Genomic DNA, 23,436 nt, shown 5'->3' with positions numbered 1-23,436 from the left:
GTGTGGCTTATTTGGGGATGCTATAGAAATGGGGTCCCACTATCCTCTCTGAGAGGAATGAAGGGGCTCTAGGACAGTCTTTGCTCTCGCTATATGGTGTAGGCCACTCTGGACAGTTAATTCTCCTCTCTGCTAATGCCTTAGGATTCCCCGCCTTGAACAGCAGGACCATAGGTAGGTGTGTGTTTAGCTTCAGCAGACACTGCAAACTGGTTTTCTCCAGTGAAGTCCCACCCCTCCGCATGGTGAAGAACTGTCAGCAACAGAGGGAAAGGTTGTGCTTTGACTTTGCCAGGCTGAGGGTAGATGGTTCTCCATGCCCCTGAATAGTGGTGAGGCTCTTCTCTCACAGTTACACTTACAGACCGATCTCACATGCACTCCACACTGAAGGTACAAATCTCTGTAAACTGAGACTGTTTAGTCCACACGATCTGCCCAAGCTCCCTGGCTGGTTGGTAGCAGAGCCTGGAACCTAGCCCAGAGGTCCAGCTCAACCCACGGGCTTCCCAACTGCACACCTGGTCCAGAGCTGACATGGCTGCTTTTTATGTTTGACTGTGCTGTCCACTCCACAGCTTTACCTGCCTCATAGACTCCATAGCTTACTTGCAGCACTTTGGGGAGGTAACAATGTGAAGGCCACTGCCAACCTGGGGATGTGCTCACGCAGTTGTTTCCCGAGCTGCCTCTGCTCCTTGGCTCGAGAGACTGGCTGCCTCTGCCCACACCTGCCTGATCTCCTTTGCAGACCTGTCTTCCAAAGTTCCACTTGGCAGGCACTCAAGGCTCTTTCCCTTTTGCCATTAGCAATGCCCATGAAAACACTGGCTTCTGCTTGGAGGAAGGTTCTCATCTCCAGCTTCTCTGAGAAAGCTGGGGCTGCGTGTGGCCAAAACTCAGCTCGGAGTTACCTTGGAATCCCATCTGTACCTGTCTCCCCAAAGTACAACCATAAACTCTGGTGCCATTCACCAGCCCCTCTAGCTTGCATTTCCCAACCCTGAGAATTCTTCCAGAAACTTTACTACAGGCTGCGCTTAAATCCTTGTCTCCCATGTGTCTTTTCCACCCCTGCTCAGCAACATCTGTCTACTCACTAATGAACAGCAAGAACTTTGGAAATCAACTGTTTCACCCTGTTGGAATCTTCGGGAGTCCCTATCTCATGTCAAATAATGTCATACACAGTCACCTGGTCCAGGTGATGGGAGGCCTGAATATGACAGAGAAAAACTATATGGGACAGTGTTTGGGGTGTGGTGGTGGGGGAGGGAGAGAAAAGACTGAGTGGTAAGAGGACTGGGTGCTCAATCACAAGGACTGAGTTCAGATCCCAGTACTCAAGTGGGGCACCTCCCAAGAAAGCTTTCTTAAACAGGAGTCTAAGACAAAGAAAGAATTAAAGTATGGATAGATTTGGCTACATTAAAATGAATATTTTCTGTTCACTCTAAAGGAAGCAATACGGGGACAAGTCAGGATCTCAAAAACCTCTTACAGTACCATACAAATGACACTGGATACGTATCCAGAATATATGGAGAGCCTCAAACAATCAGATCACCTCCACATGCCCTCTTCTGGATAACAAACGGCAAGGGGCTATTGCTTTAGATTAGTCCAGGTTAGTGGCCTCCTCAGATCCCTCGGCCTATCAACTGCATTGTCCCTCAGTTATGTCTCGTTTTGTGGGGAGCCGAGAAGTCTCCTGAAGCAGAAGTAGAAAGCCAGTGGCCAGAGAAAAGCTGGGATTGAAACTGGTCTGCAGCTTTAGGGCTCTTGACCACACTTCAGGGAGGGGAAGTGAGTCAGCACAGCTGCCGTGACTGTGACTGCTAGGGCTTCTCCCTCCGGGTTTCCCCTTGGGGTCACTTCCCTGCCTGATGCAGTACAGACAGCAGCAACTGGAGAGGAGGGGAGGGTTCCCAGGAACAAGGTTCTGTTCGGGGCGCCCAACCAGTTCTTAAGGCCCCTTTATATGCACTAGCCCTAAACAGTCTCAGGGCCATTTCTGCACCTGTGGGAGACCCTCCTACAGAAATGGCTCAGCTGGTTCTTCCTCTCTACAGATAGCCCTATATTAGGAACAAGAGGTAGGAGGACAGCATAGGGAAAGCCCACTCTCCCAGGCCCAGGTTAGAGCTGGAAGCCATACATATTCCAGTCTGCTTGTTCCCACATCAGTGCCTCTTTGCCCATTCCATCCTCTTCCCTCCTGCCATCTCCTGGCTGGAGGATGTGGACCCCTCCTGTCTCTGGCTTCCACCCCACTGCCTGTTGTTAACTTTCTACTTATGATCCAAGGAGGGCCGAAATAGAGTTGGTGGAGTACCTCCTGCTTAGAACCCTCTACACATACATGTATGTCACTCACACATATCACAAAGACATTTATATATGTATAGGTATATTTGCATACAATCAGACATGCATACACATGCACTCACAGGCACACACATGGCACTCATGCTTATGCATACATACATGTACTCAGGCATATATACAAATGTACACACACATACACTCATACTCAGGCATACATACACACATTCAGTCACATGCACATAAACTCAGGCATACATACACATGCATATATGCACATGTGTTGCTTGCACCCACATATGCAGTCATGAACATACAAGTGAGCTCACAGAGACACACACACACACACACACACACACACACACACACATATATATATATATATATATATATATATATATATATATACATGTGAAACACTTGTGCATATAGAAAACATGTTTAAAAACATGCACTTGTACAGCTCCCCAGCACAGAGGACATATGTCCACCTGCTGGCCTGCTTACTACTCTGGCTCACCACATGCCCTCCCAGCCCTTGTGTGATTTCTGTATCCCTAAAAGAGACCAGGGCCCTACCCCAGTCTCTGACAACACCCCTCTGCTGTTCCTGCCAGAGCTTTGCACACCCAGTCATCCCCAGCCTGTGGCATGGTCCTCTGGTTTCCTTGATGTCTATGGAGCAGGTGTGTAAGAGAAGAGCTCCCCAGCCATTGACTTGTCTTTACACCTCAGACCCTGGGATGCCTGATGAGCATACATGGGGTTGGGTGCAGTCACTTGCACTCTGGGAAACTCATTCCACTCCCTGGACAGAAAGGGTCAATGTAAATGTGGGCAGTTGTTCCTGGCCAGAAACAAGAGGAAGTCAGTAGCAGGTGTTCACAGGCCCATGTTTGGTCTTGGCTCTTGTCCAGCACTCTAAAGGAACGAGGAGGAGAAGCACCTAGGCTAGAAGCTGATGCTGCAGATGGAGGGCTTGCTTGGCCCCAAGCACCCTTCCAGTCTGCCCATTCTGTTCTGCCCTCCCCACAGCTGACAGATAGATGCAGGTGACAGCAGCTCACCAGGGTCTGAGATCACTGTGGTGTTGCTGATCAAAAAACTGGAAGGCAGGTATGCAGGATCTCCTGTGGTCATGGGGCTTTGGTACTCCCTCCAAGTCAGTGGCTCTGATGATGTCCTCAAGGATGGAAAGCCTCTCTAGCTACCCTAGAAACCTCCACTTTAGACTTGGGAGCCCTTCGCCAAGTATCAGAGAAGCAAGACATGAGTCTCCTGGCTTTGCTGGTGATTATTTTTTTCCACTGTGCTATAAATAGCTAGGTGGAAGTATAGAGGTTAGATTTCTCTCTCCTCTAGACAATGATGGGCAGTGCCACTCTGCCCATAGGTGCCGGGCGAAAGAGGACAGCTATGACACAGAGAAGGAAACAAGATTCAGAGTCTCAACATGCCGGACCCCAAGTGTTCAAGGGCTGATAAAATAAACCAAACAAAATAAAGACACACAAATAAAGATACCCAAGAGGCAACCAAGGCCTACCTCTATAATCTATTTTATTTGGGGAATTACTTTCACTACCCTGACCAACCATTTGAAATTAGGGTTCTTGGAACAATGATTATGTCTACAGACATGTTAACATGGAAAGTGGTCTGATACACAGACAAAGAACTACAGGCAACTAATGACTGCCAGAAGGAGGAGGCTTAGCTTCTCCCAGGGATGAGCCTCATTACTGGTTGTCTAGTGCAGAGAGGTCATCCTTGAAACCATATACATACAAACAAACATATATATATATGTAATACATAAACATACATATGTCTGTATGTATGTATGTATGTAACAATAATAAAGAGAAGGTGAACTTGAAAGTCAGAGGGAGATACTGGGAGGGCTCAAGGGAGGGCAGCTGGGAGGGGTTGGAGGGAGGAAAGGGAGAGAAGACATGATATAATTCTATTTCAGTAAAAAAATCACCTGTCATAGCAAGGACCATCTCATATTGAATGAAAGGTATCATAACAGGGATGACATCAGTATTGGCACGAGCTGATGATTTTTAAGCAGTCATCATAAAAGATGCCTGAATGAGCAATTATGACCATGAATGAAACAATGAAAATATGGACTCTTACTAAGGAAATAACTACATCATATAAAGACAAAAACAAAAGCAAGGGAACAGAAGAACAATCTATTGAGCTTGAAGACAGACAAGTAAAAACTATCTAGTCTAAAAAGCAGAGGGAAAATAGTTTATGTGGGGAGGGGAACAGCTCAAGCCTCCTGGGATAAAACAACATGTAACATTCATGTTATCCAAGTGCCAGAAGGAGAGGAAACAGTGGGAAGCTGGGAAAATATCCAAAGGAATAATGACTGGAAATTGTAAACTTAGGCAAAAGCAATAGCCTTAAAGATTCAAGAAGCTGAATGAACCCCAAATAGCAAAATCTAAAGAAATCCATACTAAGATGCATCACACTTGCAAAAACTTTAAAAAAAATCTTGAAAGCAGCTATAGAGAAATACCAATTTCACTAGGGAGGAAAGAAATTCAAGTAACACAGATTCTTCATTAGAAATTTGGGAGTCCATAAAGATGTAGAACATTATTAAATGCTGAAAAAAAGCCATGGTAATCATGATTTTTTTATACCCAGTGAAACTATCCTTCAGGGACATACATAGAAATAAAAGAGGTGTTCAACAGCAGACTTTTCAGTCCATATATATGCACACTCCTGTGGCTAAAGAAAGCCATGATATAGCAGAAAGAAAATAATAAAGAATTTTGGAAGCAAGGCAAATAGGAAGAGAAAGAGGACAGGTAAATGCAACAGACATCTGTAGTGTATCTAAATTTAGACATTGTCTGATGTCCCGATAAATGATGTAATACTCACTAACCACATAAACCTGTACAGATACTAAAAATAAGTCAGGGAATCCAAAAGTAAATACTAAACAGGAAAAAGAAAACCAAACAACAAGCTGGAAGCAAAGCAAAAATTAAAATGGCAGACAGCCATATTATCAGTAGTTACAGAAAATAAATGGCATGATTCCATTTGTCTAATATTTTTGGGATGAAAACATTACAGAAATGGAGGACAAGCTGGAGGTTATCAGGGCACTCTGGTTTTGCCATGGTTGAAGCAGGGCCCCTAAAGTTTGTATATAAAAGGTTAATCCCCCTGTGGGATTTTAAGGGGTAGAAACTCTCCTATGGTGTCTAGGGCAGGGTCTGTGAGGGCACTAAGACTAGAGGATCCCTTTGAATCCTGGTGTCAATTGTAGGAACCCTTTGAATCCTGGTGGTTTTAAAAGAAAAGGGAGACAGGACCAGAAGATGCATGCACATGCATGCTTCCTGTGTCTCTCGACATGGTGCCACATGACAAATGACAAAGAACTTGCTGACACCAGAACCAATGCCCTCGTCTCAATAAGGTAAGTCACATCTCAATAAGATGTGACCACTGAGAACAAAGGTGAAGTGAACACAAGAGTCCTTCTGCTCTTTCCGACTTCCTCTTAAGTCTATAATTGTTATGATTTCAAAATAAGTTTTAGAAAATTCCTTGGTTATTGCTTTGATTCTTTTCCAGCTTGGTGCAAGTGTTGCCTCTTGGACAGGGCTGTCACAGGGTTTCCAGGGTCCACCCTCTGAAGCTATCATAGGGACTCAGGGTGCCCCAGTGACTGTGGCTCCTGTCACTGTTCACTTGCTCCAAGTCTAGGGTGGGAGATGAGATGACAAAGGAAGGGAAGGTATCCAGGGAGCCTTTCCAGGTAGTCCTGCCACCTTCTGTTCCCTGGGCATCAACTCTCCAAGGAAGTCCCCATGCCAGAAATGGCCCAGGGAAGTAATGATTTCCCTCAGAAACAGCTCTGATCTGAAAGCAGACACACAGGCAGATACCTCAGGGTCTTTTGGAGGCTCATGGGCAATGGACAGATCTAGGGTATCGGAAGACCAGGGCAAAAGGTAAAGACTCACAGGCCTTGTGACCAATAGTGGAAAGGGGTGTGTGTGTATGAGTATGGATCATCATGAGGCAGAGTGGCAATGCTCTAGGACACAAGCAAGTTGCACTGGATGACCAGGCACCAAACCCAAAGAGCCAGTGACAGAACGGGCTGTGCAATAGAGGCCCCTCTCTCTATAGCTGGCTCTACCCCAAACCCTTGCTCTGTCCCTGCTACCCTCTCAGGATTTCCCTGACACCATGTGCTATGCTCTGCAGTCACCCCATTCTGGAAGAATTTCCTTCCACGAGGTCACCCTGCTGAGTGAGTTTAGCCCACGGCTTCAGCCTCCCCAGGCCTCTACTTGGACCAGAATGGCCTAAACTGAACACCAGCAGCTTGTGCCAGCACTAGCTCAAAAACAGAGGTGTCTCTCATGGGTCCTGACATTTCTCAGCATGGGTTAAGATCCACAGGGAATGTATGAGGCACCAGAATCATTGGCTCTTATGTAGCTCCTCAGTCTGTCCTTCTTGGGCACTGGCTGCAGGGTCGTGGAACTGGTCCAGAAGAGCTCAAAGACAGCACAAGTTCCATGGACCCACACTTCATGCTCTAAAAACCCCTTCCTGAGTAGCAACATCTTCTGACTCAAGAAGCAGGCTCTACAATGACATTCCAAATACTTAATAGCTAGTCAGAATGGGCCCCAGATATCAGCAATGGGCTAGATCTCACAGGCTGGGCTGGCCGACATCCATCCTTGTGGAAACCTGGTTTTGCTTCTTCCCACAGATAACTGCAGACTCACGCTGAATGGCCCAAGGACATTGAGCTTCAGGCACGGCTGGATACATTTTTGACTCCACCTTACCTTTATTCTCAGGTGTACTCAGAACATCTTTCTCACATGGCTCTGATGCAATAGAATCACCCAAATGGCCCTTCCTTACCACCACAGTTTAGGAAATAAGGAGCTTTCCTTAGTCTGAAACTGCTATGCATGTACCTCTCAACTGTACTTTGTGGGGGGCAGCATGGTGACAACTCCAGAACTCTGGGCTTTCAATCAGTCACCTTTGGTTAAAACAACCAGTGTTTTAATGGTTAAAACAGGTGCTCTTTTCTTTTTAATCAAGTAGTACAGAAAATGAAACACAAGGAGAAGCCTGTCTTCAAGCCCCATTCGGGGTGCAGAACTCAAGGCAGCCTGGGCTCACATAGCCAGCTTGGGGCATCCTCAGTCCTGGGCAGGCACAATCTGCTGCTCAGGAACTTTCATGCGTGCTTTGTCTGTCTTTCCTCTTAGCAAAAAGTTGAGTGATAATTCCTCAGGAGTTCCTGGAGATGGAGATCTCCCTCCCTCCCCCATTTCCTCTCCCACTCCTACTTCCCCCCCTTCCCCTTCATTTACATAAAGCGCACAGGTTTAAACAGACAGCACCACACCATTTTATGGTTACACACATATATGAAAGTCCCCCATTCCTACCAGCACGCACGCACGCACCGTTCACTTGCTCCCCATCTAGGGTGGGAGTAGAGATGACAAAGGATGTGAAGGTATCCAGGGTGACTTTTCTGTTGCTCCTGCTACCCCTGTGTCCATGTCAGCATGAGTTCTGTAGTCTTGCATCTGTTTCCATCAGCACTATGCCCCATCTTTGCCTCTTTTTAGGTGTGTGACTAACTTCTAATGAATAGACAGGGCAAAGGGGCAGGGATCCTCTTCATATGCCATGTAAGGTAAGAGACAGCCTTATGAAAGTGAGGGTCACGGGACAGTTGGTGGCCTCCAGGAGCTGGGCCCAACATCAGCAAAAAGACAGCTGCAAGGGAAGCTGGTGGTAGCCAGGTGCACGCACTTGCTCCTGAGGAACAGCCTGGACATGCCTGCACTGCAGCCTGAGACTGATGACCCAGCTGGCTGGGCCTGGAACTAATCCAGACTGATGAGATGTGTGCTGGGTCAGCTCAGGTTTGTGGTCCTGTTAGGGAGAAAAAAAAAACCAAGCAAATGCATGGGTTGGAGAGATGGTTCAGCTGTTAAAGAGTACATATAGATCTTGCAGAGAACTGAAATTTGGTCCTAGCATCCATGCCAGCTGGCTTGCAACTATCCGTAACTCCAGCTCCAAAAGGATCCAACACCTGTGACCTATGTGGGAATCTACATGCATGTGCAAGCACGCATATATGCACACTATCTTGAAAGAAATCAAACACAGCAGTGGGTTCTGTGCAGGTTTCTCTCTCGCAGGACTGGGTAGTTCTAGCTGCTCGCTGTGCAGTGTAACTTCCTAGGAACACAGGTAGGATGGGGTTGCTCTAAATTCTTGACTTCTGTTAATAAATCTATGTGACATCCTGTATGGACAGAGAGGATAAAAAGGGTCATTCTCTTGAGTGCCAACCAGGAGTAAAACGCGGCATCCTAGCATCTTAAGAAAGCACCAGTTGGTTAAGAGCATTGCCGGTTCTTCCAGAGGACTGGGGTTCAGTTTCCATCATCCACATGTTGGCTCACAACTTCTTGTAGCTCCAATCCCAGGTGACCCTACGCCCTCATCTGACCTCTGCGGGCACTGCACACACGTTGTGCACAGACATACACGCAAGCAAAATCACCTATACACACACACATAAAAAAAAAAAAACCAAAAACAAAACCCAAGTCAAACAAAACAACTCCTCCCTCCAAAACAAAGAACAAACCAAACCATCAAACTTTCTACACCGCTGCAGTAGCAGGGAGCCTCCAGGAGGCTGTTTGCTATCATTTCTGCCTTGGCTGGATATGTAGGACTTTTGGGTGGTTTTATTTTGCATTCCCGCAGTAAGACATCATCACTTGAGCTTTACCCCAACTTCACAGAACAGGGGTGTGAAACTTAGAGCCTCGTACATGTAGAGCTCCCCCAAAGCTGCACCATCCATGCCTCTCTTGCATGTTTATGAAACACTTGAGTTTCCTGCTGTTAGATATATAGCTGTGAGGTGCTATAAAAAAAAAAAAAAAACGATCTTGAATCCCAAACTGCAAGTCCAGGGGAGAGAAACTTTATAAGGATAAAGTGAGACTTGCTGGGACACCTCACAGTGTCTAAGAATAATGGCAACATAAAAAGATATCTGAGTCAGAAGAGAAAAAAGTTTCAGCCCCTAGATCGAGCCATGCCTGAGGCTTCCTTCTAAACATCTCACTCACGTTTTTGTTTAAGTTGGCTGGTGGTCAGGGTCTGCTGCTCATACTGAAGGAGTCTGATTGACATATGATCCCAGTATGCCCAGACCCTGACTCTCCAGAACATGGACATTCTTCAGGCTCCTGTTCTCTGGGGAGGCAGCAGGCAAGGGTGGAGAGCAGCTCCCTGGGTCCAGTCTCAGCCATCCCTACCTGCTGCTGGTCTAAAACCCAGCTCATTACCAAGTATGTTTTGAGGCTGAATAACCATGTAATTGGTTCATACGTTCCATAGTCAAACTTTAGCAAATATGTTTTTCATAATTAGTTGATGTTTATTTAACAGGAATAACCAGCACATTAAATTTAATGAGGCAGGTTTTCATGTGAAGTGGGAATGTGCTTCCTTCAGAGTGAACTGTTTTGATCCTCCTGGTCCCAGACCTAGATGATGCCAGGCTGGCCTTGGTCTGCCGAGGGAGCCAGGAGAAGAAGGCAAAGTTAGAGAGCTAGAGTCAGCCTTAAGTACTCCATCACCCCACTATAGTTTCCCCCATCACCTGTGTTCCCACTGATCTCCACACTCAAGGGCAGCCTCCCCTGGTTTTACTCTGTGATGTCTTAAGCAAGTGCCTAACTGTGACTGTGAAGGACACCAAGGTGGTTTCTATAGGTGTCTGGTGAGTGCAGAAAGACCTGCCTGGTCCTCCCGCAGGGATCTAATACCTCAGACCCTGCCTCTCTGCTGGTCTCTGCTTAGAAGGTAGAAAGAAGGACCTTGCTGTTTAAGGAGGCGCAAACTGTCTAGGCTTAGAACAAAGCTGATCTTGGTAACAGGAGCCAAGGGCCCAGATATGCCGGAGGGAAGAGGCTGCCTCGTGACCTCAGGCTGTCAAGGGCCAACCCCCCCCCCAGCCCCCATTGCCCAGCTTCAATTGAAGGAGAGCTCAGTTGGTAGAGGACTTCCAAGCATGCAGTTCTGGGCTTGATACCAAAGTATTAAATAAACTGGGTGTGGTAGTGCAGGCCTGTGATCTCAGTACTTGGGGAGCAGGACGATCAAGAATTCAAGGTCAACCCCTGGCTACACAGTCGAGTTTGGGGACAGTCTGGGATACGTGAGACCCTATCTCAAAATAAATAAATAAAATAGATGAGGCCAGTTTAGAAGATTAGAAAACAGTGTTAATTACGCACACAGCTATCATCCTGTCTCCCAAGGAAGAACCGACAGCATGCTCTCTAAATGTGCACATATCTGTGTCCTGGTAGGATTTTTTTTTTTAATTCCAAGAGGTCCACATTCATTTCTGTATCACACAGGAAGTACCTCACACTCTTGCTGGATGTGGCTTTGTTTTTGGGTTGACCACAGTCTCATGTTCCCCACCCATAGGCATGCAGACTGTCTAGTCCTTTGCCAGTTACCTACTTCACTGAATCAGTTCGGTTTTAACCCTGACTTCAACATTCCTATTTCCTTTCTATTCCCAATTTTTTGATCCTGGAGTTGGAGCACCTAGGCTCTGAGCTCACAGGCTCTCCCATTGACGGACTTGCCAGAACCTAACCCTAGACACCCAGACATCCATCTCTTTTGCTGGCCTCTGACCACATGAGAAATGGACTGGGTGTGGCCCTGCCTTGATAGTACCCAGGAAACAGTGATTAATTGGGCCACTTGTCCCCTGTGCAGTGATGTGCAAGGAGGAGCCTGCTGGTTGCTTGTCAGAGAAACCTTGTGCCAGCAAGAACAGACAGTAGAGGCAGAGGGAGAAGCAAGAATGCCACATAGTCTCCATTGGCCTTGCCCAGCCCTTCATGGACAACTTTTCAAGTCACCCCAGGCTGGGCACAAAAGCCAGCCTGAGTACTCCCCACTCCTAATCAGTGCAGGATCAGGTCCTCAGCCCATCCTTCCTGGAGAGAGGACTCAGTATAGGGCTACCAGCAGCACACAGTGGCAGTCTTGGAAGAGCACCGTAAGGGCCTCTGTCCCTTCCACTCACAGGTTGTATCCCTAGATACAAAGGGAGGGTAGGTGGTGCAAGAGCTGCTCATGGCCAGTGGAAGAGCTGACTTGGGCTGGTCTATGAGGTCTTTACACCACACACCTGGATCAATGCTCTGTTATGCACCCATGTGAAAACACACACACATACACACACACATACATACATGCATGTACGCATGCACACACGCACACATGCATACACACACCTTATTTCTAGTACCAGTTCTGAGAACCACTGGGCATCAGGTATGCAAACTTTGAATCTGTGAATGCCAGTGTGGGCTTCTTCAGTCCATTCTGCAAACCTGGCCTCGTGTATTTTGCAGCTTTTGTGTAAGATATGTAAGGGTTACTGCAAACTGTCCCTTTATGTCTGTTCACATTGTCCCTTGTAAGACTCAGTCTGGAAATATCCTCTTTCTCGTGTTACAGCCTTCTCTGCTCTCCTGGAGGCAGCTGCAGGCATATCTTTCTCCATCCCTTTCTTTTCAATCACTCTGTGTCCTCAGAACTAGGGTGATGGGTCCTGTAAACAGCATACAGAACACTTTTGTTTGCTTGCTTTTTGTGAACTTGGAAACTCTGTTTTCAGTTTAGGGCAATGGACCCAGAGCCTGGCTGTTAGGGAAGTGCTCTACCACTGAGCAACATCCCCAGCCCTTTTGAATGTTTCATTTTTGAGACAGTCTTGTCTTCTTAATTAAGTTATCCAGATTGGTCTCAAACTTGCAATCTTCCTGTCTTAGCCTGCCAAGTAGCCAGGATTACAACTATGCACCACTATGCTTTGTGGGATTGTGCATTTTATTTAGTCAAATGTGTGTGATGTGTGTGTGTGTGTGTGTGTGTGTGTGTGTGTGTGTGTCGCATCCATGTATGTCTCTGTTCCTGGTACCGTGAAGGCTAGAATGTAGGATAGAATGTATGATTCCAAGCCTAGCGTTACAGAAGGTTGTGAGTTACCATGTGGGTGCTGGGAATCAAATCCAAGCCCTTTTAACCACTGAGCCATCTTTCCAGCCCTGGGATCCTGTATTTTATGCATTTCACCCAGCACTCTCTCCCAGGAAGTCAGTGACCATACTGCTTTGTATGGGTACTATCCTCTTGCAGTCCCCTGCACTAACTCTGGGTATGCTTACTGAAGGTGACAGTGGGAGGATTATATGGGGCAGAACTAGTCTGTCCCAATTTCCAAGAGTCATCTCAAGGCCACCTTGCTGCTGACATTGGGCTCACGCCTGATTCATTGTCAAGGGACTCTCCAGGCCAGTAATGTCATGTAAGAAGAAATGCTGTAGTCATATAGCCTCTATAGCCAACACTGGACTTGTGCCAGAGACACTCTCTGGGTAGCCAGGAACGGGCAAGGGCATTCTAAGATCAGGTTAGAGGGTAGCTCTGTCCCTGGCACAGCCAGGGTCCATCGCCAATAGAAGGTGCAGTGTTAGTCTGAGAGCAGGGGTTGAGGGCCAGGCTGCTCTGAGTCCTGTCTCTGGATCTTCCTGTGTGATCTTGGCAAGTTGCTAATATTCTCTGTGCCATACTGTCCTCATCTGTGAGGATGATTAGAGTAGTAATTACCCCATATTGCTGTGTAAGGCTTTAAGCAAACATGCACTGATCTGGTTCCTGTTTAAAGTCTGCTAAGTGCTAGATTTGGCTGTTGGTATCATTCTCTGCCAGCTGTCCACTACCTGCCAAGACAAGAGTATAAAACACACAGGTCCAAGTCCATACCTGCACTGACACCCACTGTTCATGACCATCACGAACACATCACAGGCACACATGCCACCACAGATCAGCGAGCAGCTGCTGTGCACCCACACTGCAGTTACTCAGACCCTTTCTTCTCAGCAGGGGCAGCCATAGCTTCCCTAGCTGCCTGAGCCTCTGGCTCCCTGCTGTGTCCAGCTCTGGGAGGCACAATGATGGGATGAAGCACACTAAGTAGGGGACTGCTCCTTCTCCCCCCACAGGCAGCCCTCCCTCTATAGCTGTGCCTCTAGCTCCCTGAGCAGTACCCCCCATCCCACCCCCATAGCGTCAGCAATCCTTTCTCCTTGTGTCTCTCTAGCCCTGGTGGGCCAGGCGCTTCCTGCTGCGGCTCATCTAGAGTTTATCACAACACCCAGCTGAGGTTTCCGCTCTTCTGTCTCCTCTGTGATCAGCTCCCTACCTTCTGTTCCCTCTGGCCTCAATAACCATGGCTTTCTCTGCTTTCCTGCTTGGACTGAGAGAATGACACACTGAATTGCTCCTCAGCAGCAGGAATTACCAGCACTGCTCCAGGACATTCTTGAGATGCACACTGACACACCCCTCTTCCAGGCAAGGTAATGGAGGTGCCAAGTTGTGCACAGAAATGTACCATGTACCAACCTCTTTTTCTCTCCTCCTGCACGCCTCCCCCCCTCTCTCACACACACACTTTATAAAGAGAAGCTTGCCTTTGGTATCGCAGAAGTCATGGAAATGGGATGAGGTCCAGGCTGGGGACAGCCTTAGTATTAATTAGCAGGTGTGCTGAGGGAGGCTGGCCTCCTGTGTGCAGATGCACAGACCTAGGCACACAGAAGCACATACAGGAAAGCATACACCAAAGACAGACACACACACACAAGCACATGCCTCTGCCCATGTGAACACATGAACTCTCGCACTTGCATACTCCTTTATGCCCAGGCAGAAATGGACATGTGAGCACCCACACTTTCATACTTGGGCACCTTTGCACATACCATCGGCACCATGTGCACACAACCTTGGTGGCCCAAGAGGAAAGGGCCACGAGCAGTCAGTCACTCTCTCCTCACCCAATCACACCCATGGGGAACAAGCAGAGACATGGAATCTGATGGTGTCAGTTAACATACCCTCATTCTTTTAGGGGTACAAAGGTTGGGGTACAGGCCTGGCTTCTACCTGCTCTAGTGATGAGGGTAAAGAGCCTGCCAGCACTGGCCTCTGTGCAGTGTATGTGGTGGGAACACAGGGCTAGGGTCAGCTGCGAGCCTCTAAGGCTGGGTAGGATGCCCGGGTGAGGTGACAGCTCACCTCTCAGCTGGCCTGGCCCAAATAGGCTCAGAAACCTTCCCTCCCAGGACTAGCACCTCAGACTTGACGATACCTGAGTCAAAGTGCTCCTTGGGTGCCCGTGGAAGACGGTGTGGTCTCATCTTTTCAGACAGTATAAGTTGGTGCCCCTCTCCAGGCTGACAGCTCAGGCTGGCTCAGGAGGAAGGGGTGTGATGGTACCGTGACAGGATTTTTCTACAATCGTGCTCTTTCCTGGGGACTCTGCTGAAAAGGACAGAAAACCTGCTACCAACGCACCTGTACAAAGGCAGCAGCTAGCTGTGATAACGTCAGGTCTGGCTCTTCTAGGTTCTCTCTGACCACATGCCGTGTGCAGTGTGCTTCCCTGGGCTCTACTTTTCAGTACCCTCTTCCCCTGTGGGAGGAAGGGAGAGGTGCTGCTGGCTGGGGTGGGAGAGTGGGGGATTCCTTAGTAAACTTCAGCTGTTTGTCAAAGAAAACACAGCAGGCCACAGACATTGCCTAGAAACCCTGGACATTGCTTTAGCTGTTCTGTAGATGAAGAAACTGAAGCTCAGGGACTTTCTGAGCTGAAGTCCCCAGGGCTGAGGCCTCACTGGTAACCACAAGCTCACTTCCCTGCCCTGAGTCAGAGACAAGAGCATCCCAGAGATTAAGGTACAGCAGATGCTGGAGACGCTGGTGATGGGCAGTCGTCCACCCCTCAGTCCTGGCCCACCCACCCCAGCCCCAGGAGCTGCAGAAGCTCAAGGACCTCAGTCTGGATGAGCTAGCATTGTCGAGTGCACTGGGAGGTGGAGGCAGAGGCTTAGTGGAAATATTCCCCTGAAGGGGTACAGTGGGAAGGGAAGGCAGAGGCTTCGGAGGAGTGAGTTCCTGGGAGGTGGCGGGAGGAGCCAGGCTCACTTGCAGTTGGAGCAGTACAACCTGCTCTCAGGACTAAGCATCAGCTAATGAAGAGCAGAAAGGGGTGTAGGTGTGGGGGGTGGGGGATGTGGGGAGATGCTATGCTGGGAGCTGAGAGCACTGTTACAATTCTCAGGTGGCCATATTTCAGATTAGCCTCTATAGGGGCCCTAGCAGACAAGACCTTTCTAGCATGAAGCTGTTCCTGCTAGGTGCCAAGTCTTCATGCTGAACTCTGAATGGACCAGTTTTTCAAGAACTGGAGCCCCCACGGTGGCCAATCACAAGAGAGAGTTCACTGCACTGTGCCCCTCTGTGCTTTCTCTATAGGGAATAACTGAAATGGCTAATCTCCTGCATTGCGTTTCTGCTTTCCCCAGCACTTTCCACGAAGTCAGCTTCCTTTGTTTGGCTCCTGGACACTCATCATTTCATAGAATGAGGCATCTCCCAGCTTTAGAATGACAAGTGAGAGCCAATTAAGACCTTCCTATCTGCTGTGATTCCGTGGCTGGCACTGAGGGAGAGGAAAGGCAGAGTGACCAGGCAGCTAGGCTGAGACTCTGGGTATAGGGCACAGGAGGGTCAGGCACCCTGCAGAACACTACATAGCTCTGGGGCCTTGCACTCCTACACTGCCCTGACCTTTGCTGGAGAGTGGAGTCCCCTAGGCTGTCCCAAGTCAGCTACTGAGCTCTGTTGTTTGGTCCCAAGACCCTCGAGGCTTTGTAGTCTGGGAAAGCCTGACTATGGTCGGTGGGTGTCTTGTCAAGCTGCTCCTGCCTTTTATCTCCAGGGTCTCCGTAGACAGGCCCCAGTTGAGGATAGTCAGGGTTGCCATTCCCAGAGAAGAATGTGGTTCTCGAGAGCTCTGAGGCCAAGGCAGCCAGCAGTGCTACCAGGGCACCTGGACTACAGGCTGTAGGCCAGGGATGAGAATGTGTGCATTTGCTGGAGCTCCTGGAGCTCAGCTGGCTTGAGCCGGCAGAGGGACACTTGGAGGAAGCTGTGTGGCCTGGCAGGTGCTGGGCAGGGCAGGAAGAAGGAGCTCCTAGGGGTCACTGGCGGTCTGCTGACCTATCAGTGTCTACAGACCTGTGAGCAGAAGCTGAAAGGGACCAGGATAGAAGCTTTGGCTCAGCAGTGCTGGAAGCCACATATGATGGTACCATTTATGCCAGATCTGGGGGTGGTCTGTTTCCCAGCAGACTGAGCTGGCACAGGCTTGTACAGTCTAGTTCCCAGGTGCGCACACACCTGGCAATGTCTGCTGCCCAGCCCTGGAGCCCAACTGAGCTTGCAGAGTAGGAGGGAAGTCTGCAAGTTACTGCTGTGGGATTTCCAAGACAGCCAACATCTAGTAGCCAGGTCTCTGGGGGAGGCTCAGAAAGGCTCATTGTTCCTAGATGGAGGGCAGCTCTGGTGTCACTTAAGGTCAACAAGTCATGTGACCTGTGACCCCTCCCATACCAGCAGGTTCTTCCTTCCCTGCAGGGCTCAGGTCAGGGCACCCTTTAGCTTTCCTATGTACAGGGAAGAGCAGAGATGTCTGTGCTGCAATGTCTGAGTCTGGGCATTCAGCTCCAGATGGCTCAGGGCCTTCCTGAGCAAACCAGAACAGGAAACACAAGGTCACCAACAAAGAGACCAGAGAACCCCAAGCTCGCCCTAACCCCTGCCCTGACGTGCTGCAGACCACAGTGCGGTCCTGGTGCTTGATGTGCATTCAAGGGGAAGGCTAAGAGCTGGAAGGCCAGTATTTAGACCCGTCCATCTCAGTCCTCACATTTGTACCACAGTGGTGCCACCCACACCATGTCAGAGACTGGAAACCATCCTTTCTTACTATCTCATATTCAGACCTGCTCTGATCCATCAGAGCAGGCAGCCTCACCATCCTGGGCTGAGCGTACCACAGTGCTCTCTGCCTTTTTCTGTGGGAGCAGAAAGACACAGCTCTAGGCACTTGAACAGCAATGCCCCCCCACCCAAGGCCTGGCTTCCCCAGCCCTGCTGCCCCTCCCCCAACTTCCTTTCCTCTCATGCCCATTGCTCCCTCAGCTAAAGACCACCTTGCCCCTCCCCACCTGGAGCCTACCCTTTCCAGCTCTATTCTGTCCTGCAATTATCCACCAAACTTCCTGAGAGCAAACAGAAGGTCTTCTGGAAGCTGGCACCATCCCAAGAAAAAAAAAAATTCCTTTATTTCTTCTCATACCTGTTCTGTGGTGGCTTTTGTGTAGTCACAGAGTTACGCATTTTCATATTGTCCCCCTTCCAGGCCTAGTACTCCCCTAGAGAAGCAGTCTGTCCTGTGAGGCTCTGTGTCACTGGTGACCAACAGAAGGCTGGACACAGAGTTAACAGAAGTGACTGGGTGCCAGTGAGTGAATGACTGCAAACAAAGACATCTGCTTTATTTGTTTTCGGTCAGTAGCACATACTGTTTCTCAAGCATGGTGGCCCCATGCTCAGAGGCATATGGCTGCCCAGCTGGGAACTGCAGGGTACAGGGACCACGGCTTGGGGTCTGTGGTCCTATGATGGGTCCCTTCTTCAAGGCTCCAGGAAAGATGCTGCTCCTTAGCCCTTCAAAGAGAATAGCCAGAGTTCAGCTGAGCCCTCTTCTGCCCCAAAGATGGCCCAGGTAAGGGCTGCAAGAGGCCTCAGTTCATGCTTTCCAGGCTGCTGCAGACTTCATGGGACAGTGATTCCCCAGGAGCATGACTGGCTACTAGGAGATGGCCTGGGACCTGGACTGGGTCTCTCCTCGTTGCGCAGGAGAACAAAGGACCTTTACTTAACACATTCTGCAGCAACAATAGTCAGCACCACCTTTTTATCTCCGAGGCCCAGTTCCCATCTCCATTCTCATGGTGGCATGCCTGGCTCCCACCCTGGTATAGGGCAGCCTCACCCACTTCTGCTCTGCATAAGCAAGGACCTCCCTGTTCTGCAGTTTAATAACTAGGGGTTGTCTAAGAGAGCTACTGGGAGAGTGTCTGTGTAATCAGGTCCATGCTATGGGGAGCTCTGCATACCTACAGGCAGGCAGACAGCTTTGTACCTGGGGGATGGCCCTCAGGTATCCTGAGCTGTCCCAGAAATGCCTCAGTCATCTAAGTGCTTTTGGAAACTAATCTTTTCTGAGGGTCCTTCACTCCTATCTCACCTTAGCCAGGGACCATGTTCAGAGCACACTGAGTTTTTCCAGTTAGTGTGCCTTAGTGACAGGGAGCCCTGTAAGCCTGGTGCCAAGGCCTATACACTGTGCCATGTTTTAGAGGGGGTTCGGGGACCGAGCTGGCCTCTGATGTATCCAGGAGCTCACAGAGGATTTGCTTTCCAGGCACATTAAGTGTAGGGCCAGGAAGGAGAGGTTGAGCCTAGAAGGTCCCAATCCTCTTTTAGGCACGTGTAGTGATGGAGGTACATGGAAGCTTCCTGCAATCTGTCTACCACCATCATCACATTTTCCATGTTTTACTCAGTGCAATGAGAAGATACAGGGTGGGATATACTAAGGAGGCACAGGGACTGAAAGTGGCCACTGACACAGAGTGGATGGAGCAGGGCTTAGAGATGCTGCTGAGGAAAGCTAGAGGTATAGCAGGGTAGCCCTTCTCTCAGGCCCCATGCTGACAGGTGAGAAGTTTGTCCCCAGCTCCGGAAAAACAGACAGACTTCCTAAGCTCAGTCAGGTAGAGGCAGAGCTCCCAGGGACATGTCTGAAGTCCTAAGAGTAGTAAGGCATGGCTCTGAGCCAGGTGGCAGATGGGACATCTAAATGATGGGGCCCAGGCACAGATTGTCCCATGCTCGTACACCAAGGTGGTGACCTCACCTTGCGGGCAGTGCTCACACAGTGCTGGTATGCCTTGACCAGGTCCGAACACAGAAGTACCTCATGCAGATGGTCACGGTAGCAGCGGAGGATCTGGGCCTGTAGGCCGGAACACACAGGCTCCACCCTGCGGGGCCTGGGGGATGACAAGAGCAGATGGTTGGCATTAGAAGGTACAGGAGGCACTAGGATAAGCAGCTCACTCTACAAGTAAGCAAGTGCAGGGTCTGGTCCTGTGGCCAGTGGCCAGTGGCCAGTGTTGAACAGACTGGGGTCTAGGGCTGTGTGATTGCTTGCTGCTGCCTTAAGTCACCAATGCCACCAGGATGTGTGAGCGGCCAGGTGGGCAGGGGCCTTAGCTGGCGGACACAACACTGGACAGCCTCCCAGCTAGCTGGGTCGGGCTCTGTCCAGCGGTGTCTTCTGTGTATTGGTGACCTGACACCATAGCCATATGACACAATTGCCATTTTTCTCACAACACCCATTCTAATTTTACCACAAGTGCAAGTGAAGCAGGAAACCTACAGAGATGCCCACAAGATAAAACAAAAATACACTTCTTAGAGATAACTGTAGCAATGTTTTGAGGCACTTTACTATCTTTTCTTTCTTACTTTATCAAAAATAGTTTTAGAATATACAACAGATGAATATCTGTCTTTCTGTGACTAAAAAGTAAGCAACAGATTATACTGGTACAGGTGCCTCCCAGCCTCCCCGTGGTCACCTCTGAGCTGCAGACCACTTCCAGATGCCTTACTCATTCCATTTACGTCTCTTCCCCTCTGCCTCCCTCACTGTCACATACCTAGTGCCCCCACAACTCTCACACACACGGCTACACATACTCTCATGCACCTCTCACACACTCCCACGTGTATGGCTGTCCCTCATTTACACACTCATTCTCCTATGCTCCTACATAGTCACCCGCTCCCATGCACTCATTCTCACACCCCTTACACATCTGCACACTCCTGCACATCCATTCTCTCACATTCATCCTCCTACCCCTCCCATAAACCCCCTTTAACATCTTTACTGGGATCCTGAGCACACTTACTCTCACGCCCCTACCGCCAGCAGCACACTGGTGAAAACAAGCCCCCCCCACCTCTCCTGACTCTATGTGGCACATGCTATTCATTCCCTCCCTCCTTCTCCCACATGAGAAAGCTGCGGTAAGGGTAAGTTACATCACATAGCCAGTGTGTGGGGAGAGAATATTTATTGACATTGCGGTGGCGCCATCCACCCATCAGTTTTCCAGTGGGTTTGCATCCAAGCTTACCGGGGTTTGTAACGGCTGTGGTGGACTTGCAGTGACACCTGACAGTTATAAAGCTGCTGTGAGCCATTCCTTACATTCCTTGGCAATAAAAAAGGATGGCTATTCTGCAAGCTGTGCTCCAGGCTGGCTTGCTGTTCTGCCCTGCACCTCTGAATTTAGTATTGGCCATGTAGTAGACATCAGAGGGGGTAGTGCTGTCATCAAGATAACTCAAGCAAGTCAAAGTCATCAGTTAAGAAGAGCCAGCAGCAGAGTCATCAGGGGCTTAGGAAGTAAGTCTGAATGCCTCATGGCTAGGCCAGGGGTCTAGATGGGCACTTCTAGCACTGCCATTTACTCCATAATGCTGCCTGGGGTCCTTTCTTCTTCCTGAGCCAGCCCTGAACCAGAGTCACCATGCACTGTCCTCTCTGTAGGCACAGTGCCTTATTTAATCAGGCCTGACCCTGGCTAGAAACCTCACTCTTCCAGGTTCACCTAGCTCTGCTGGGCAGAGCTAGGTCATGGTCTCTCTGTAAGATATGTGCCAGTGCAGGAGTGAGAGCCCATGTTCAGCTGAGACAAATGTTCAGCCGAGGTCTGAATAAGCTAGGAGGTTTGCAACAGAAGTGGGCAGGCTGGTTGGGCTGCTGTGGCACAGGGGAGAAAACCTACTTACAGGGCAGAAGCCTCCTATTCTCATAAGTTGTGTTCAATGCTGCTCAGGGAGCCTCCTCCCAACAAGCTCCAATGAGGTCACCTGGGGTCGTTGCCTCTGCATTGACATAAATCCTCAAATACATGAGGGAGAGGCGCTTTTGGGATGTGGTCCCTTTCTCTCGAGTCTCTGGAGACCGCCCCCCTCCTGGCCAGCTTTTACCTGCTGTGTGGAGGCCCTGTGGGTGCCTTACAGTCACCTCCTTTGTAACTTTCCAAGTGCTTGTGGAACAACTGCTTTGTACTTTCGGTACAAAGACATCCAGTCATGGGCCTTTTGGAGTTGTATGGCCTTGGAGGACAGAGTTCTCAGTGGTATCCTGTCTCAGGCAAATGCTCTCTATGAGCACTGCTCTGAGTCCCCCTGAAGCACCTGAGATTCCAGCTTGCATCCCATCCCATTGTCTCCTTGCCTGGTTCTGTTCTTTGGCTCACACCTAGGAAAGTGCAGCTGTCCTCCCTGCAGAGTTAATCCTGCATAGTGGTGCCTTCCACTGCCAGCTATATTTGGTGGCCTGGATTGCTGTCTCCCTGCTAAGTCTTATGTTCCTTAAACATAGTCTGCTAAGACCCCAAGTACAATTCAATCTTAAAGCACACCTCCCTTCCTTGTGTCACCTTTGAACCTGGTCAACAGAGGCTATCTCAGTTCTAAGTGCTATGAGGCTTACTGTCTTTATCGAGAAAGTAAAACCCTGGCAGGCTCCTGGGACCAGCTTGAAGCATACTGGGAGGCAGAACTCTGACTCAACCTACCCTCCATATTCTTATGACAGAGCCACCAATAGATTAGACTGATCTTCAAGTGGGCAGAGGAGTGGCTTCATCACTAGCCCTTTTTCTCATGGCCACTAGAGTTGCCCACCTCACTGATGGCTGCTCTCTTGACTTCAAGTGCCAATAGGAGGGCCTGTGAGCCTTAAGCAAACTTCAGAGAACACACAGTGTGTTCCTAGGCAGGGAGAAACTGGGCTGCGTGAAATCTACCTCCTGCATAGCATTACCACTGCTGAGGCCACAGTGCTTCTCCACAGGGACTTCAGCACAGTAGGAGCTTACAAGGGCAGGCAAATGCCAGTGGAGCTTTTACCCATTGTGCACAGAAGGCACTGAGGGAAGGAGGCAAAACTCCTGAAGTGAACCTTTCTCTGAAGTAGACTAGGGCTAGCCAGGTCAAACCAGTCAGAAGCAGGTGTTGGGTGGCTTCACCCCATTCAAGGTGACCTGTTTTATCCTGAGTGAATACAGAAAGCTTCAATGAACAAGAACAATCTTGTGAACGGGTGTTAGCTTAGGTAGCTGTGGAAGCCCTGCTCAGCTGACCTGGGGAAACAGTCTCACTACACACTCAGCGAATGCAAAGTTCTATAGCAAGAATGGCACAAAAATCAGGTCCCCAGCAGCCACAGCCCTCACCCAGAAGTGGACATGGCCTTAGCACAAGAGAAGCCAGGCAGGTTTTCTGTTTCTGTAGTGCACATCTACATTTCTGTTTAGCTCACATCAATATGGATCCCAAATATGTGCCACGATAGAAACTGGTGCCCACAGGGAGAAGCCTGGGAAGGAGTATCCTCTAAGACCTTCTGCACACCTGGAAGTCAGGGCCTGGAGTCTCCTTCCTGGACCCTGGATCATGACCTTATTTGGACACAGCGTGGCTATGGATGCACTTAGTAAAGCGAGGTAACAGAGAAGTAGAATGAGTCAAACCTAGGGGTAACCTAGTTCACACTAGATTACCTAGTGTGAAGAAGAAAGACAGTGACAGACACACGAGACGGTTGTGTGAGGACAGGTGGAGACTGCACTACACTTCACCAGCCGAGGAGTGCAGGGGGCTACCAGGAGTATCTGCAGCTCCCACACTGGATGAGAGGGCCAGGAACTGCTCACAGCTTGCACCTGGACTCTCAGTCTCTAAAGCGGAGAGAATGCAAGAGTCTTTGCAGGCCTCACAGGAGGCAGTGTGGACATGGTGGAGTGGAGAATGCCACCAGCTCTGAGCAGTCAGGCGCTTACTCTGCATGTAGCAGGATGAACACCAGGCTCAGCAACATCTTTGGCCCCAACCTTGTGACTCACTGTCCTCACTAGTTTTATGTCAAATTGATATAAGCTAGAGTCC

At 49.3% G+C, this 23,436-nt stretch overlaps 1 protein-coding gene across 1 annotated transcript in view; it reads right to left on the bottom strand.

Annotated features, from left to right (window-relative positions):
* Positions 1–17,862: 17,862 nt before the first annotated feature.
* Positions 17,863–23,436, bottom strand: part of Chchd6 (coiled-coil-helix-coiled-coil-helix domain containing 6) — a 225,879-nt gene continuing 220,305 nt past the window's right edge. The window contains exons 7-8 of the mRNA XM_048416602.3: positions 19,319–19,454; positions 17,863–18,063 (exon numbers count right to left, since the gene is read on the bottom strand). Coding sequence (XP_048272559.1) covers positions 18,058–18,063; positions 19,319–19,454 — 142 coding nt within the window. The 3' untranslated portion in view covers positions 17,863–18,057. The remainder of the gene's footprint in view (positions 18,064–19,318; positions 19,455–23,436) is intronic.

This window comes from Myodes glareolus, chromosome 6 (assembly GCF_982192425.1).
Source record: "Myodes glareolus chromosome 6, mMyoGla1.1, whole genome shotgun sequence".
In the NCBI taxonomy this organism is placed as follows: domain Eukaryota; kingdom Metazoa; phylum Chordata; class Mammalia; order Rodentia; family Cricetidae; genus Myodes; species Myodes glareolus.
Note: the sequence above shows the minus strand (reverse complement) of the source record. Positions and strands in the feature narration are given on the sequence as shown.